General features: G+C 36.5%; 1 protein-coding gene across 14 annotated transcripts in view; it reads right to left on the bottom strand.

Annotated features, from left to right (window-relative positions):
- CLOCK (clock circadian regulator) overlaps window positions 1-15,982 on the bottom strand; it is a 119,262-nt gene that overhangs the window by 25,416 nt on the left and 77,864 nt on the right. For all 14 annotated transcript variants that reach the window (XM_073017365.1, XM_037989425.2, XM_037989428.2 and 11 more), the window contains 7 exons: window positions 11,104-11,224; window positions 6,539-6,652; window positions 6,283-6,401; window positions 3,627-3,709; window positions 3,308-3,414; window positions 1,083-1,230; window positions 475-550 (listed from right to left, as the gene is read on the bottom strand). In XM_073017365.1, the coding sequence (XP_072873466.1) occupies window positions 475-550; window positions 1,083-1,230; window positions 3,308-3,414; window positions 3,627-3,709; window positions 6,283-6,401; window positions 6,539-6,652; window positions 11,104-11,224 (768 nt within the window). The remainder of the gene's footprint in view (window positions 1-474; window positions 551-1,082; window positions 1,231-3,307; window positions 3,415-3,626; window positions 3,710-6,282; window positions 6,402-6,538; window positions 6,653-11,103; window positions 11,225-15,982) is intronic.

The raw sequence follows: 15,982 nt of genomic DNA, 5'->3' as shown, positions 1-15,982 counted from the left end.
AGCTACAGATAACTAACATACTACACTTTTGACCTGATATAACAAAAAAGAAACCAGAGTCCAAATTCTGACTATAATTTCCCAGCCAGTGTCTTTAGGGGAGATTTTTTTCCCCTCTTGAAACTCCAATTTCAGTATTTTCAAAGTGGGGGTATTATCTACCAGATAAAAGTATCTGAAGTGTAAATTATATTTCATAATTCATATAAATAACCTAGCCAGAGACTAGTACATCACTGGGAATAAATGGTAGTTTTAATCTGAGATCAGATATGTCTCTCATCCAGTTTTCTTTTTAGAGGCAGGCGAGACTCTAAAATATTAAATTAAAAATAAGAAGTAAAGTATAACCACATCCCTGTTATAAGTGAGGAAATAAAGTATTTGAAAAATAATTTTCCTATTAATTTTCGAGTTTCATCTTTCATTGGAGAGAAATTAAAAATCATGTTTTTTAAATTGTAAGAAACATACTTTGTCAGCAGCTGTCTCAGGAAGAGACTCTTCAATGCCAAGTTCTCGTCGTCTTTCAGCCCTAACTTCTGCATAACTACAAATGGAAAAATAATCAAATTTTAGTGTTTGGTCATTCATTTAAAATACTGCACAGTTGTAACTATTCAGTGTTATGTGTCTCATCTGCTCATCTAGACTATTTGCTATGTGCTACACAAACCTAAAATATACCTGTAATGTCTTAATTTAACTTGCATTTTTCTAGGCATCTTAAAGTTTCAAACACTGCTGTAGATGATCCATAACCCCACAATACTTAAATTAAGAAAAACTAAGTAAAGGAAGTGTATGCTTATCTACCTACAGTTTTCCTTTTACATGACTGACACTGCTACATAAATGACAGTAATAACTTCTGCTATAAAGCACAAAACTTGTATCAAGCCTTATGTATCTATATCATTCCTATATTTATATATAATGCTTATAGCAACATTGAAAGGATATATCAGAAATTGAGAAAAGAGCACTTTGTAGTTCTTTAACAAGTTACGCATAAAAGTTACATTGCCAAAATCATCACAGGATGTTACAATAATTCAGAAATTCTCTAAAAGAATTATTACCTTACTACAGTGTGAGTACAAACAATAAACTCTGGCCTTGAATTCCACTGATGGTAAGTGATATAATAATGAGTCTGAAGCCAAATCCACTGTTGCCCTTTAGTCAGGAACCTATAATAACATGATTTGCCTTTCCCATACTGCATTACTAAAAGGAAAATAGAAAAATATTTTTTCTTTAATTCATATTAGTTACAAAGAATCTGTTTTTTAACCAAAAGTTATCATTTACATTTAAGTTTACATACACTATTCTTTTTCAGGTCTTTTGATAACATATATGTCAATATGAAAATGTTATTCTTTAGAGCTAGTTTAAGGTCCCAAGCAATGATCAGATCTTCCACACTGCCCAACTCAGAGCTAGTCACTGCAGATCTTACAATCTTTCCATACACAATTAACTTCCAAATACTTAAGAATTCACACTGCTGACTTCCTCCTGCCTAGATACACAGAGGGTAATAACAATAAATAATCACCCCTGAGTTTTTTCTCCTAGCTACTCTGGCAGGCACAGAACCTTCAAAACATTTAATTTTAAACCTTAACTAACCAAAATCAAAATAACTTCACTGTCTAAAGTAACTGAGTGCAGTAACTGCCAAAACATGTGCTGTAGGTTTTAAGTTCTGAAGCCTTTTAACAGATATTAAGCAAAAAAATGGGTTTTGGGCCGGGTGTCGTGGCTCACGCCTGTAATCTCAGTACTTTGGGAAGCAGAGGTGGGCGGATCACTTGAGGTCAGGAGTTTGAGACCACCCTGTCCTACATAGTGAAACCCCATTTCTACTGAAAATACAAAAATTAGCCAGGCATGGTGGCACGTGCCCGTTATCCCAGCTACTCAGGAGGCTGAGGTAACAGAATCACTTGAACCCGGGAGGTGGAGGTTGCAGTGAGCTGAGACGCGCTACTGCACTCCAGCCTGGGTGCCAAAGCAAAACTCCATCTCAAAAAAAAAGGGGGTTTGTAGTTAAATTAATTTGGGAAACTTTCTGTTAAATAGGTGTCTTCAGTTTTCTCAAAACCTACAGTATGCTAATGCACGTGCAGATTCTCTGAGGGATTATGAAGTGTTACCCCGTCTTCCTTGACTAAAAAGTCTTTTTTGTATGGACCAATATTTGGTGGAACAAAGCTTAGGAAATGCTGGTCAAGGATCTCTCAATCTCTCCCCCAACTACCCCTACCTCGCCGCCACCGCCTCTCACTCTCTAAGGTGGAAATCAAGGTCTACAAACAAACTTGCTGTCCAAAGTTACCCAGCTAGTTAATACAGGTATCAGCTCTTTACACAACATCATGGCACTTAATGCCCACATCTTTTGTGCTGAAATGACTTTACTCTGAAAATTTTCCATAGAGTTAATGCTATTATACAACCTGCTTCATTTTCATACACAGAGGTTTATAAAAGCAGCATAAAATGTCATGAAAAAGTCTAAAATATCTAGTTAGGTTTTAGTGAACACTCAAGAGAGTAAGCATCTGGGAGGAGGATCAGAGAAGCAAATAAAACATATCATTAAGACAAACCTCATCATTAAAACAAACTTCTAAAATAAATACATGTGATAAAAGAGTCGGCCTAGGCTCCAATCCTGTCTCTGCCACCAATGAGCTATGAAATTATGGGTGAATTATTTAGCCTTACTGTGTTTTCAGCTTACTCACGAAGACATAATAGTATCTACCTTTTAGAACTACGATGGAGAATAATGGAGGTAATAGATGTAAAGGATTTAGAACAGTGCCTGGCACAAAGGATGATAATGCTCCTGCTCTAACAATAATAATAAGCAGGTAACACCAAGCACTTACTATGAGCTTTCTAAGACAGATTTTCCAAATATGTAGCTAGCTCCTGAAAAGATTCACATGCCTCAAAATCAAAATTTAGGAAACAATATTCCAAAAGTTTGACATATTACAATTTTCAAAGGAATCTACTCTTACTCTAGATATAGAGCTCACATGCTTCAGAACAAGGTGTATCAGATGCTATATTATGAAATTCTACTTATTATAGAAATAGGAACAAGTTTAATTTAAACTTGATCAATGATTCCCACTAGATTGGTTATATACACAGAGCAAAATCTTTTAGTACATTTCAAAAATATGAAAATGATTATAAATCTGTGTCTTAGACCTATAATTTCAGGATGCGACTTCTGTTTATATAAAAGTTAATATCACCAGAAATGTTAAAATCTACTTACAGTGCTCATGACATTTCGCCAAATTCTCTAGGTCATCCACATGATAGTAATCATAGCCTGATGTTCCCAGAACTTCAAATGGCAAATATCCTATTATAGGTGGTGCCCTAAATTACACACAAAAATCATTATTATAAGTTTTTCCATAATAAGAAATATTCCAACTAGAAATAAAATTGGGGGGGAGGTTTTATTTTTCAAAAAATGGGAACAGGTTTCAAAGTCCTAATTTAAAAAAGAGTTTCCCCTTGAAATCCATTAATTTTAAGAATTATATAACATGACTATTATCTTTCCATGGAATTAAAAAAGGAATTACCTGTGATCTAGAAACAGAAATTTCCATTCTAAACTATGTCTAGATGTAAACTCTTCATTGGGTTCTTCAACAGTGCACATTTCCTACAAATAAATAATTAAAATTTATAAATACTTTGTGTCCTTAAGAATATTAAATATTGCTACATATAAAAATAAAAGTCATGGCCAGGCACAGTGGCTCACACCTGTAATCCTAGCACTTTGGGAGGTTGAGGTGGGCAAATCACTTAAGGTCAGGAGTTCGAGACCAGCCCGGCCAATATGATGAAACCCTATTTCTATTAAAAATACGAAACATAGCAGGGCACAGTGACGGGTGCCTGTAATCCCAGCTACTCAGCAGGGAGGCAGCAGAATCACTTGAACCCAAGAGGTGGAGGTTAAATAAATAGTCATTACTAGATAACTTTTCCTAAACAAGTTAGTTGTTTCTATGTATGTATGCATATGTTTACTTATTTGTTTCAGACAAGGTCTCACTCTGTCACTCAGGCTGGAGTGCAGTGGTGTGATCTCAGCTCACTGCAGCCTCAACATTCCAGGCTCAAGTGATCCTCCTGCCTCAGCATCCTAAGTAGCTGAGACAATAGGGATGCACCACCACGCCCGGCTAATTTTTGTATTTTTATTTGTAGAGATGGGGGTCTCACTATGTTGTCCAGGCTGGTTTTCAACTCTTGGGCTCAAACAACCTGCCTACCACAGCCTCCCAAAGTGCTGAGATTCTAGGCATAAGCTAAAATGCAGGCCCTTCTAAACAAGTTAATACATTTTACTTTTCCAGTACTAAAGAATGTGGTAATAAATACCCTTTAGATGCAATATTTTGGGTGGGTACTTCTCACTCTACACATTTTCCATTCACACATGCCTATAAACACTTATTCAAAATTCAGACCTCTCTCCTGAATTACAGATCTTTATTTCCAACTATCTGAATGTCCTCACACATCTCAAATTCAGTATGTCCTAAAATAAACTAATTGCTTTACTCCTCACACCCAGTCACACAATCTTCCATATTATTCTATACATGTATGGTGGCCAGTTTCTAGAAATCTGATAGTTAAAACTTACTTTCATTTTTACCTTTCATCATCTAAGTGGCCACTACTAAATCTTTTCCATTTCATCTAAGTATTTAAAAAATCAATTCCATCTCATCCATCTTAAGTGCATTGGTTTAGACCCCTGCCATCACTGATTTGCTACAGTGTTCACTAGTCTCCCTGTCCTTCAACTCATCTTCTCTTCTAGGGCCACAATTACCTTACTAATACTCAAATATTATATGACTTCCCTGCTAAAAAACTTTTAATGGTTCCTTGTGCTAAACTCTCTTCAGCATGGAGAAATAAAGAAGAAATAAACAAATTTTATTTCTGGTTTCCGATTACTTTTGTAGCCTTACCTGCCACTATCTCTTCCCCCTCCACACACTAATCCTAGACTCTAGTCATACTAAACAATGTATTCCATCCTGCCTCTGTGTCCCTGAATGGCCTGCAGCACACTGTAATAGTTGTGAGGTTGGGCTTTGAGAAAAAAATAATTTTAATTAATAGAATCAAGTCCCGGTTTCATCACTAATAGCTGAGACTTTGGGCAAGTAACTTAACTTCCCTAAGCCTCTGTTTCCTTATAATGTAAAATGAGGGATCGTAATAGCATCTACCTTATAGGGCTGTCATAAGAATTAAATGAGATAATGCATGTAAAATACACAGCATGTAGTAAGCACTCAAACGTTAACAACTATTATTTCATAAGATCAAAACAAACAGAGCAAGACTGGTTTAAGATCTTCTAATAATTCAGTACTTTGTCCTATACTAAGATGTCTCCCCAAATTTATCTGAGACAGAGTGAGACTCGTCTCAAAATAAAATGCAAACACAGTTCACTGAAGTCTCGACCTCCTGGGCTCAAATGATCCTCCCACCTCAGCTTCCTGAGTAATTTGAGACCACAGGTGTGTAACACCATGCCTGGCTAATTTTTTGTATTTTTTGTAGAGATGGGGTCTTGTCATGTTGCCCAGGCTGGTCTCAAACTACTGGGCTCAGGCAATCCTCTCACCTTGCCCTCCCAAAGTGCTGGGATTACAGGCATGAGTTGCCTCGCCTGGCCCCGCCTAAATTTTAAATCTTAGCCTGGCTGCCTCTTTCCAGTCAGTTTCTAGTGGTTGAACTATTTCACTTTTCCACTTCCCTACTAATCATCTGTTTGTGGGGCCCAGGAAATAAAAACAAAATACTTAATTTTACATTTGAAAAGGTAAGTTATATGTAGTAAAGAGTCACTTGTACATTTCAAATAAAAATTTAAAAGTGACCTTCTAAAAATAAAGATTCCAAAAACCTAGATTTTTGGACTTTCCCTTTTAATAATGAACCATACACAAAAGGATCCTAAAATCTTCCACAAAAGTAGGGCATATTGATATATAATAATCACTGGTTAACTGCTAAGGATATATACTAAAAAATTAGTTATACAGTTTAATGAGTGTCTTGATAACTTGTCATTTCAAAAGTATTATCATGCATATTTAATGACTCAAAGCCATTCCACCTCAACGTCTGCAGAAAGTTTCAGGCAGTTTTCAGCATATGAACTGCAATCCCCTTAGGGAAATAAAATTAGAAACATACCTTGATGAACTGAGGTGTAGCTAACCTGACAGTAGCTACAAAACAAACTCTATCTTCATAAGACGGCCTATGTGTGCGTTGTATAGTTCCTTCAAAACCATTGTGTGCTGAAGAGGATACTAAAACAATAGGGAAAAAGGTATCATGAGTTATGCAAGCAAAACCTAGTTGTTCCTGATATTCAAACATCTATGTCTTTAAGAGCATAGAAAAATAACAAGTTGAAACACATTGTGAGAGAAGCATTTTAACTCACCACTGTTTAAAGATTTGAAATTTCCTATAAACTTTACATATTCATAGGTAGATGGCTCCTTTGGGTCTATTGTTCCTCGGAGCATATGACAACAGAATTCTAACTGATTTTTTGCTGAAATAAAGAGATTTAAAAAATCACACATTTGTGATATAAAACAATGATATACCACATAAAATAAGATCATAAAAGTTGTGTAAGTTTACAACCATTATTTTCCCCAACAGAAGTCGTCAATGACATTTAGTTCTTAAAAGCAGAGTAACTTCAGGAGAGGACCTCACTTTGTCTTTAACAGGGAAAACAGATTTTCTGGTGCAAACAACTTAATGTTTTCCTATTTTTATCTATTCATCCTTTTCCTTCTTTACTTACTTTCAAAGGAAAGTTTTGCTTCATGTTCTAAAGCTAATCCTTCCATCTCTACTATTTATAGTCTTTCCTATTTTCTCTAGGACCCGGGCCACATCACTGTTCCTTATTCCTTGAGCATCTACACCTTTGGGTCCTTACTTTCTTTTTTTTGAGACAGCATCTTGCTTTGTCACCCAGGTTGGAGTGCAGTGGCATGATCACAGCTCATGCAGCATTGAACTCTTGGGCTCTAGTGAGCCCCCTTCCTCAGCCTCCCAAGTAGCCAAGACTACAGATATGAGCCACCATACCTGGCTAATTTTTAATTTTTTGTAGAAATGGGGTCTCACTATGTTGCCCAGGCTGGTTGCAAGCTTCTGGGCTCAAGCAATCCTCCTGCCTCAACCTCCCAAAGTGGTGGGATTATAGGCGAGAGCCACTGCACCTGGTCAAGGATCCTTACTATCTACTTTCAAATTTGCTCAGTCTTCCATCAAAGGAGTTTTGCTAATTATTTTGGTATTATCGATCTCCTTCCTTTTCATTATGGGCTCCATCTTCCATATATTCATTTCCCATAACTTCACACATTGTGGCTTTCATCCTTACACCTCTACAGCAATTATTCTTCTCAAGATTACTAATATTTGTATTGTTAACTTCAATGGTTTTTCATTTCCATTTCTTTAAAGTCATGCTTTGTCATTCCCACAGCATAAACTTACCTTCCTACCTTACTGACTACTCCTATATCTTCTGCTAATCCATTTTCACACTAGGGGCTTTCACAAAGGTTCTTCTGATCCTAAATCTCTCTCTCCAACTCTAGCATTTTATGTGAGACAAAGTTTCCTATAATTTGCTTTCAGGACATTTGTACTTGATGGTCCCATCAGTAACTTAAATTCAAAATACCTGAAAGTGAATTTATCATTCTTTCAAGTTCCCTTCGTCTATGTATGCTTATTTCCCAAGTTAGAAACTATATCAATTTGGTCTCTTCTCTTCCCATCACAAGTCCCAAACCTAATCTGTCACCAAGACCTGCTACTTATTTCACAAAGGAAGCCCACCAATTTAGTGTAGTTGCAAATTACCTTGCATCTAGGTAACTGAAATATGTATTCATTATGCCTCCATATTCTGCCACTCTGATTCAGTCTTGCCTATTATTCTTAGACTTATAACTACTTTCACTGTACTACTTCAGCACTCAAGGACTAGTAACACCTTTCTTTGCTCACTACTTCAAGCTTATATTCTTCTGTTAACATCATCATAGATGGCTTTATCATCTAACCTAATAGGTTCAAAATCTAACTATCTTCAATATTCCCCACTGATGATTCTTAGTCACTTGGTCACCTGAGCCTATCACAACAAGTTCTATTGAGTTTACACACTTAACAGTCATATACTTTCCTCAACAGTCATATAGTCATATACTTTCCTCTCCATCCTTTTTTTTTTTTTTTTTTTTGAGACAAAGTCTCACGCTGTCACCCAGGCTGGACTAAAATGGCATGATCTCAGCTCACTGCAACCTCTGCCTCCTGGGCTCAAGTGATCCTCGAGCTCAGCCTCCTGAGTAGCAGGAACTACAGACATGTGCCACCACACCCCAGCCAATTTTTGTATTTCTCTTTATTGTGTACAGTGTTTCACCATGTTGCCCATGCTGGTCTTGAACTCCTGGGCTCAAACGATCTGCCCACCCTGGCCTCCCAAAGTGCTGGGATTACAGGCATGAACAACTGTGCTCAGCCCATCCTTACTTTTATTGCTAGGATTATATGGTTTTCCTTTTTGTCTCCAGTCTGGTTCTTTTAAAAATTTTCTGCCTGAGTGATTTTTTTAATCTCCCAAACCAGATGATGAAAGTGGCAGCAACTTTTATAAGCAAGGTACTGCTACTCTCTCTAGGCCAGAGATGCTGGTGAAAGATGCTTCCACTGCAATGAAGACCTGGACCTCCATGACACAGAATAGCTGTTACAGTCATAGTTACTGTACCAGGCAGCAGGGCCAGCTTTGTCATCAGAATGGTATGACCCATAAGATCTCTGGTTGTGTTTAACTGAACTCTAGGAATGAAACTGAGGAGTAACTCCATAAAGCTATCACTTGATTTGTATAGTAGGAAATCTGCAGGTCAGGTAAGCACAGCCTGAGTTGAGCCACTATGACAGAGAAATCCAGGGCTCTTATTCAGCTCTCAGACTCAGGGCCTCTTTATGAAGCAGAAGCCACGTAGGCCTGGGGTAGGCAACCCACCGCTGCAAGTTTTCTTCCTAGCCTTCTCCAAACAAACTTTCCACTATTTACCTGGTTTTTTTCTTTATTCTTTTTTTTGCAGACAACAAAACTACCCAAATCTCCTTCACTGGCTCTCTACTCTGTAAAAAATAGAACTCAAATTCCTTAGGATGAACTATAAGCACCTTTATAATTCTTTCCTTATTCCTTCTCTCAACACAAATTACACCACCTGTACCTCAACTTCATTATGGCCAAAATGACCTACCGAATTTTCTAAGCAGTTTTCCCTATGTTTTAACTTGTGTTTATTCTTTTGGCATGAAACTTTCTTTTTTCTGGGGAAAGAACTCTTCTGTATATCACTTGTTTAACGAGGAGATCAGCAAGCCATTTAATTAAGACTTTTCTTAAGTATTCTTGCCATTTTCATTTCTGTTCTTGGAAGCAGAACCCTAAGATCTTTCTGCCAAAGGCTTTTATTTAGTTCTCCATCCAATTTTATTCTTAGTAGGGTCTTCAAAGCAAACGCCTTCTCCTTTGTCTTCCTATTGCTATCTCCAAAGGGTTCCACCTTTCTTTTCTTTTTTTTTTTGAGACAGTCTCTCGCTCTATCGCCCAGGTTGGAGTGCAGTGGTGTGATTCTGGCTCATTGCAACCTCTGCCTCCGGGGTTCAAGCAATTCTCCTACCTCAGTCTCCAGAGTAGCTGGGACTACAGGAATGCACCACCATGCCTGGCTAATTTTTGGTAGAGACAGGGTTTCGTCATGTTGGCCAGGCTGGTCTCTAGCCTCAAGTGATCTGCCCGCCTCAGCCTCCCAAAGTGCTGGGATTACAGGCGTGAGCTACTGGACCTGGCTGGGTTCCACCTTTCTAATTCTTCTCTCCTCGTTCTATATATTTACCTCAAGCAATACCATTCCATCCATCGCTTCAAACACTAATTGTAGGCATCTATTATATCCAGCCTAAATCTTTCTAAGTACCAGACTAGAGTGGCCTAGTAATGGTCAATGTCATATAAACTTGGTTTTAAAACAAGGCTTCAAATGAATTCTCTAAGTCTAGTTTTTTTCAACTCTCGCTGAAAGGCCATCCACTCTTATCAAAGTTATAGATACATACAAATTTGTGTGCATATGTGTATCTTAATTTTTAGACAGTATGGTATAGAATTTTAGGATTCAAACACAAAGAATCTTTTAAGATAATGTATTAGCAGATGAGACACATTTAAAAATAAAGAAAAAGGTGATTCAATAAGGTATCTAATAGCTAATGGCCAAATATAGTGCTGTAACAATTCTGGATTTTATACAGGGTAATATATGAAGAAAATGAGGTACTCTGGTGAAATCAATTTGTCAATGGACCCAGTAGAAATGTCTGATTCTACCATAATATGTTGTTTCTTGATGGTGAGAACTATTTTCACTATTCTTGATATTTTTATGATACAGCACAAGTGCCTAGCAAATTAGATACATCTAACAAACGACTGTTTAATTAATAAAGTAGATAATTTATCTTTATATTTAATAACTTTAAGAGAAACATAAGAAATTTTTTCCAGTTTGAATGTCCAATTGGTTAACAATGGTGAAAATCAGAAAGTTTAATGTTCCCTCATTAAATACAGTAAGGTTTTATTTATAAATTAGTAGCAATGTATTGCTAGCTCTCACTTTTGCATAAAATACAGCTTTATGGCATAATGGGAGTCCAGGATTTATTATAACAAATAAGATGCAATTTCAATATACTCTGAAATAGATTTCAGATTTTTAATATGGACACAATTTCATCTTATATATATTTTAATATTGAAAAAGGACCTAACAGGGCATATGGAGTAATGCTGTATTTAAAGAAGTCTGTATTTTTCATAAACTTGCAAAAGGATAGTGCTACCGAATATAACATTTGACTTTTTGCTTAACAGCTACTACTTACATTTTAAATATTCTGGGGTTAATGAATCACTTTCCAGCAGATGAGTAGAGAGTATTTTATAAACCTCTGAATGTTCCCCTTCTGGGATAAAATTAAATATACTTTGATCCACAAGATCAGACTGAAAAGGAAATTGTTAAAAGTAAAATAACTTTAATGATTCAAGAGACAATTGTTTTAAAAGTACATAATCGCTATTAAACACAGAAGTTAGCTTTCAATTATCTGTGAAAACCAACAAATGTCAAGTTACAGACCAAATCTCAAAAAACAAGATTGAGATGATACTAATGTCATCTAATCCATGACCAATATGATCCTGAAAGCCTGATAAATTATTTGCAAAGCTGTGTTTCACCAAAACATTTTGAATATTTCAAAATACAATGTGACCAAGAGAGCTAATAAGAAAAATCTCTGGCGACAAGTCAGAGCCTTAACATGTATTCAAACCTATGGTAAACAATGGTGGTATATCCCACTATAAAGGACTAGGCACAAACTAAATAAAGAGGAGATTTTGCTTTGGTGTGATTTCAGTTGTCCGATGTGTTCTTTACTTCATCTTTTCCTGGCATTTATCCTACATCCCATTGTACAAAAGCCTTATGTTTAGTTATCCCCCCTCAAAAGGACACCTAATATGTTAAGCATTATAATCCTTGCTAATATATAGCTTTAATCGTGATTAATCGATAGCAATTAGACAAACATCAGGTTGGCTACAACGTGCCACAGCTGTGGAATCAAAGATGAATAAGATAGTTCTGATACATAAGTACCATTGATAACAAAACTTCCATGACTTTACATTTGCTACTATGCATTCTACCTGGTTTCCTGCATTTCAAACTGCTCTGTGGAATCCTAGGGATACTGAGACAGTATCTCAAGGACTGTAAAGGTGGGACTAGAGGTTGGAGAAGTAAAAAGGAGCTGTGAAGCAGGGCTCAGGGTCCTGCCCCTGCATTAAATTAAAGCAGTTCTACTTTTTGTTTTTATTTCACGCATCTGTAAAGATTTTGTTTGAAGAGCTCTACTACTTTAAAACAAAAAACAAACAACAACAAACAGAGGCAGTAAGAATGGCAAGAGGGTGTTGTATTAGGTTGGTACCATACTTTTACTAACAAAAAATGCAATCACTTTTGTACCAACCTAATACTATTCTTCATACAGGGCACACATTCCCATCATTTCTTCTGTCTTTTCTCCAGCCCTCCAAGCCCACTCCATGAAGTGAAATGACCATCCCCTTCTTTAAATATCGGTATCTTTCACCTTTCAAAGACCAGTTCAAATTACTTCTTTCAAGAAAGCATTCCCTTAACACCATAATCCACATTAAAAATAAAATTCCTTTAGTATTTATTACTTGTATCATTCATTTCCCATTTAGCAGATTTCAGCCAACTATGGATCAAAACTATTCAGGAAAAAAAAAAACAAAAACAAAAACAGATGGTTGTGTCTGTACTGAATACGTGCAGACATTTTTCTAATCATTATTCCCTAAACACTGTAGTATAACATATATTTACATAGCATTGATATTGTATTAGTTATTATAAAATAGAGATGATTTAATGTAAATGGGAAGATGTGTGTAAGTTACATGTAAATACAACACCATTTTATTTATGGGACTTGACCATCCATGGATTTTGGTATCTGCAGCGGGTGCTGGAACCAATCCCCCATGGATACCAAAGGATGACTATATTTTAATGTCTATGCCCTGTTGTCCTATAGGTGAATAAAAGGGCCTATCTCTTACACCTTTATCTTTCTCACTTCCAATCAAGGCACACTAACACCGTGCCCTGTGTTTAACAGTTATTAGTACAATAACTGATTTTAGACTAAGGAGGTATTTGATAATGGCTTATGGGGTAATCACACCAAAAATATTCTATATTTCAATAAAGGATTTTTCTGGAAGTCTGAAAAGCCTCTACAACTAAAGGAGTGGTGAACTAAAAATTCATGCATGGCTGGGTGCAGTGGCTCATGCCTGTAATCCCAGCACTTTGGGAGGCTGAGGCAGGCCGACTGTCTGAGGCAGGCTGATTGTCTGAGGTCAGGAGTTCGAGACCAGCCTGGCCGACATGGAGAAACCCCGTCTCTGCTAACACAAAAATTAGCTGGGCATGGTGGTGTGCACCTACAGTCGCAGCTACTCGGGAGGCTGAGGTAGGAGAATCACTTGAATCCAGGAGGCAGAGGCTGTAGTGAGCTGAGATCCGACCACTACACTCAAGCCTGGGCGGCAGAATAAGACTCTGTCTCAAAAAATAATAAATAAAAATTCAGGCCTGAATAACACAAATGCTAGAAAGTTGCCTTCTATTGACAAAATAAAGAATCAAAATACAATAGTACACGATATTGATGCAAAAAATCTGATATGGTTCGGCTGTGTCCCCATCTAAATCTCATCTTGCTGTTCCCATAATCCCCATGTGTCATGGGAAGGGCCCAGTGGGAGGTGATTGAATCATGGGGGAAGATACCTCCATGCTGATGTTCTTGTGATAGTGAGTTTTCCCAAGTTCTGATGGTTTTGTAAGAGGCTTTTCCCCTTTTTGCTCAGCACTTCTGCTTCTTGTCACCATGTGAAGAGGGACGTGTTTGCTTTCCCTCCACCATGATTATAAGTTTCCTGAGGCCTCCCCAGCCATGCTGAACTGTGAGTCAATTAAACCTCTTTCCTTTATAAATTACCCAGTATTAGGGAGTCCTTTATAGCAGTCTGACAACAGACAAATACATCGTCTTAATAGAAAAACATGCCACCAATTTGAAATATTAATAGGAACTAAAATTTTCATTTTTGAGAATGATTATAGTTTTCTACTATTATTTGTTACTAACAATTTCTACTACCATCAGTAAATCATGATGTGACCTATCTTACCCTTGTTTTTCCATCTATAACTTCATAGGATATTTCATATTCATAGAGAAAAGAAAATGAATGGCTGTATCAAGAGTAGTAGGATCACAAGCAATGCCTCTCCCAACCACTCTGCCTCTCCTGCCACTTTAATAGGTGTCAAACTTTCCATTAACCACTACACTTAAAATCTCTAAATGAGGCTGACCATACTTTATGTGGCCATACATCCACTCAGTTCTCAAACACAATTCAATAGTAAGAAAAGAAAATGGTAACTACTTGGATCTTTTTATCTCCCTTACTCATTTCATGAAAAGGAAATATAAGTTCTGCTGATTTACTTATATGACATAAATCAATAGCCTTTCTGTTTTTTTCTACATTAGCTCAACATTACCATTTAGTGACTGGATGACACAATTTTTTAAAATCTAGATGTTAGTAAGAGGAAACGGTATGGGGCACAAGGGAACTCTCTGTACTACCTTGTCCATTTTTCTGTACATCTAAAAATGGTTCTAAAATTAAAAATGTTTTAAAAAATATCCAGAAGAAAATGGGAAGGTGAGAGTGTTTTTATTGAGGGAAGTGTTAATCAAACACTTCGATTCCAATGAGATCTATCACATGTTGTCTATTTCAAAAGGGAATTAAACTCACTAAAGATTAGAAAGGGATTTTTTAAAACAGCCAAATCAAGTAGCATACTCATCTTCATACATTCAACAAATAATCACTGAGTGGCTCTCCAAGAAACTAGCTAGCTCCTCTGGATACAGAGATAAAGTTCCTGCCTGTAAGAAGCTACAACTACCATAACTATCCAAATAAACAGAAAATTACAATTCTCTGTATCGTGACAGTAGTACATACAAGGTAACAGTAGAACAGAGATGAAGGACATCTAATTCTGAATGAAATTCAAGCAAGTGCTAAGAAGCAGACTTTTAAAAGTGCAAAAACATTGCAAACGATGCTCTATGACTAGATTAGACAGTTTCTGTAAGCATGACAAAACCCAGTACAGTTATATATAGTTTAAAAGCATGTAACTATACTTTTTTCAAATTACTTAAACATTATCTTAATCCTATAATCGGATTCTTTCCCTGGGTTTTCTTGTCATGAAAATATTTTTTTAAGTTGTCCAGAAAATTTAGTTAATCAGTCTGTCCTTTTTTCTGCCTATGCTAGCTTACTTATGTGTTGCTAATAATCTCATGTGTTACTCTCAAACAAGTTTTTAAATGTTGGGCTTATCCTACTATCTGAGTTTACTAGAAAATAAAGCCCCAGAGGAGTAGTAAAGTAAAAGTTATTTTCTGTATGAACCAAAGAAATTAGCAAATTATTCACTGCATGGCTTTCATCTTTAAACAATGCCCTTTTAGAGCCTGGACTTTTAAGTGCTAAAATCCATTCATTCTCTTTACAAAATATGAAGTATCAGAGTAATCAAAGGGAGAGAAATACCACTTTTCAATATCTCTTGAAAGAGACATGTACAAGCAGAATTACTTTACCCTGTTACAGAGATAAGCTACTTTTAAAAATTTTTTTGTAGAGACAGGATGCTTCACTATGTTGCCCAGGCTGGTCTTGAATTCCTGGCCTCAAGCAATCTTCCCACCTAGCCTCCGAAAACATTAGCATTACAGGCATAAGCCACTGCACCCAGACATAAAGGGGCATTTTAAGAGTAGTTTATAAGTAACTTCAAAATATTTATACCACGAGCTCCATCTTCAGTAACATTACATATTAAAAACTGAAAATTCCCCCCAAAAGCCTATCAGTTGTGGCACAGCACCTAGCTCAGTGTCTGGCACAGAGTAGATACTAATAAATAGACATTAGAAAAAAAGTAAGCACACAAACCAGGTATTCACCATCCTAACCAAACAAAATACACTTTTCTAATTCTTTACCCTTTTGGTCATACAGATAATAAATTAAAATATGGCCAATATGACTTTATCA

This window comes from Chlorocebus sabaeus, chromosome 7 (assembly GCF_047675955.1).
Source record: "Chlorocebus sabaeus isolate Y175 chromosome 7, mChlSab1.0.hap1, whole genome shotgun sequence".
NCBI lineage: Eukaryota > Metazoa > Chordata > Mammalia > Primates > Cercopithecidae > Chlorocebus > Chlorocebus sabaeus.
Note: the sequence above shows the minus strand (reverse complement) of the source record. Positions and strands in the feature narration are given on the sequence as shown.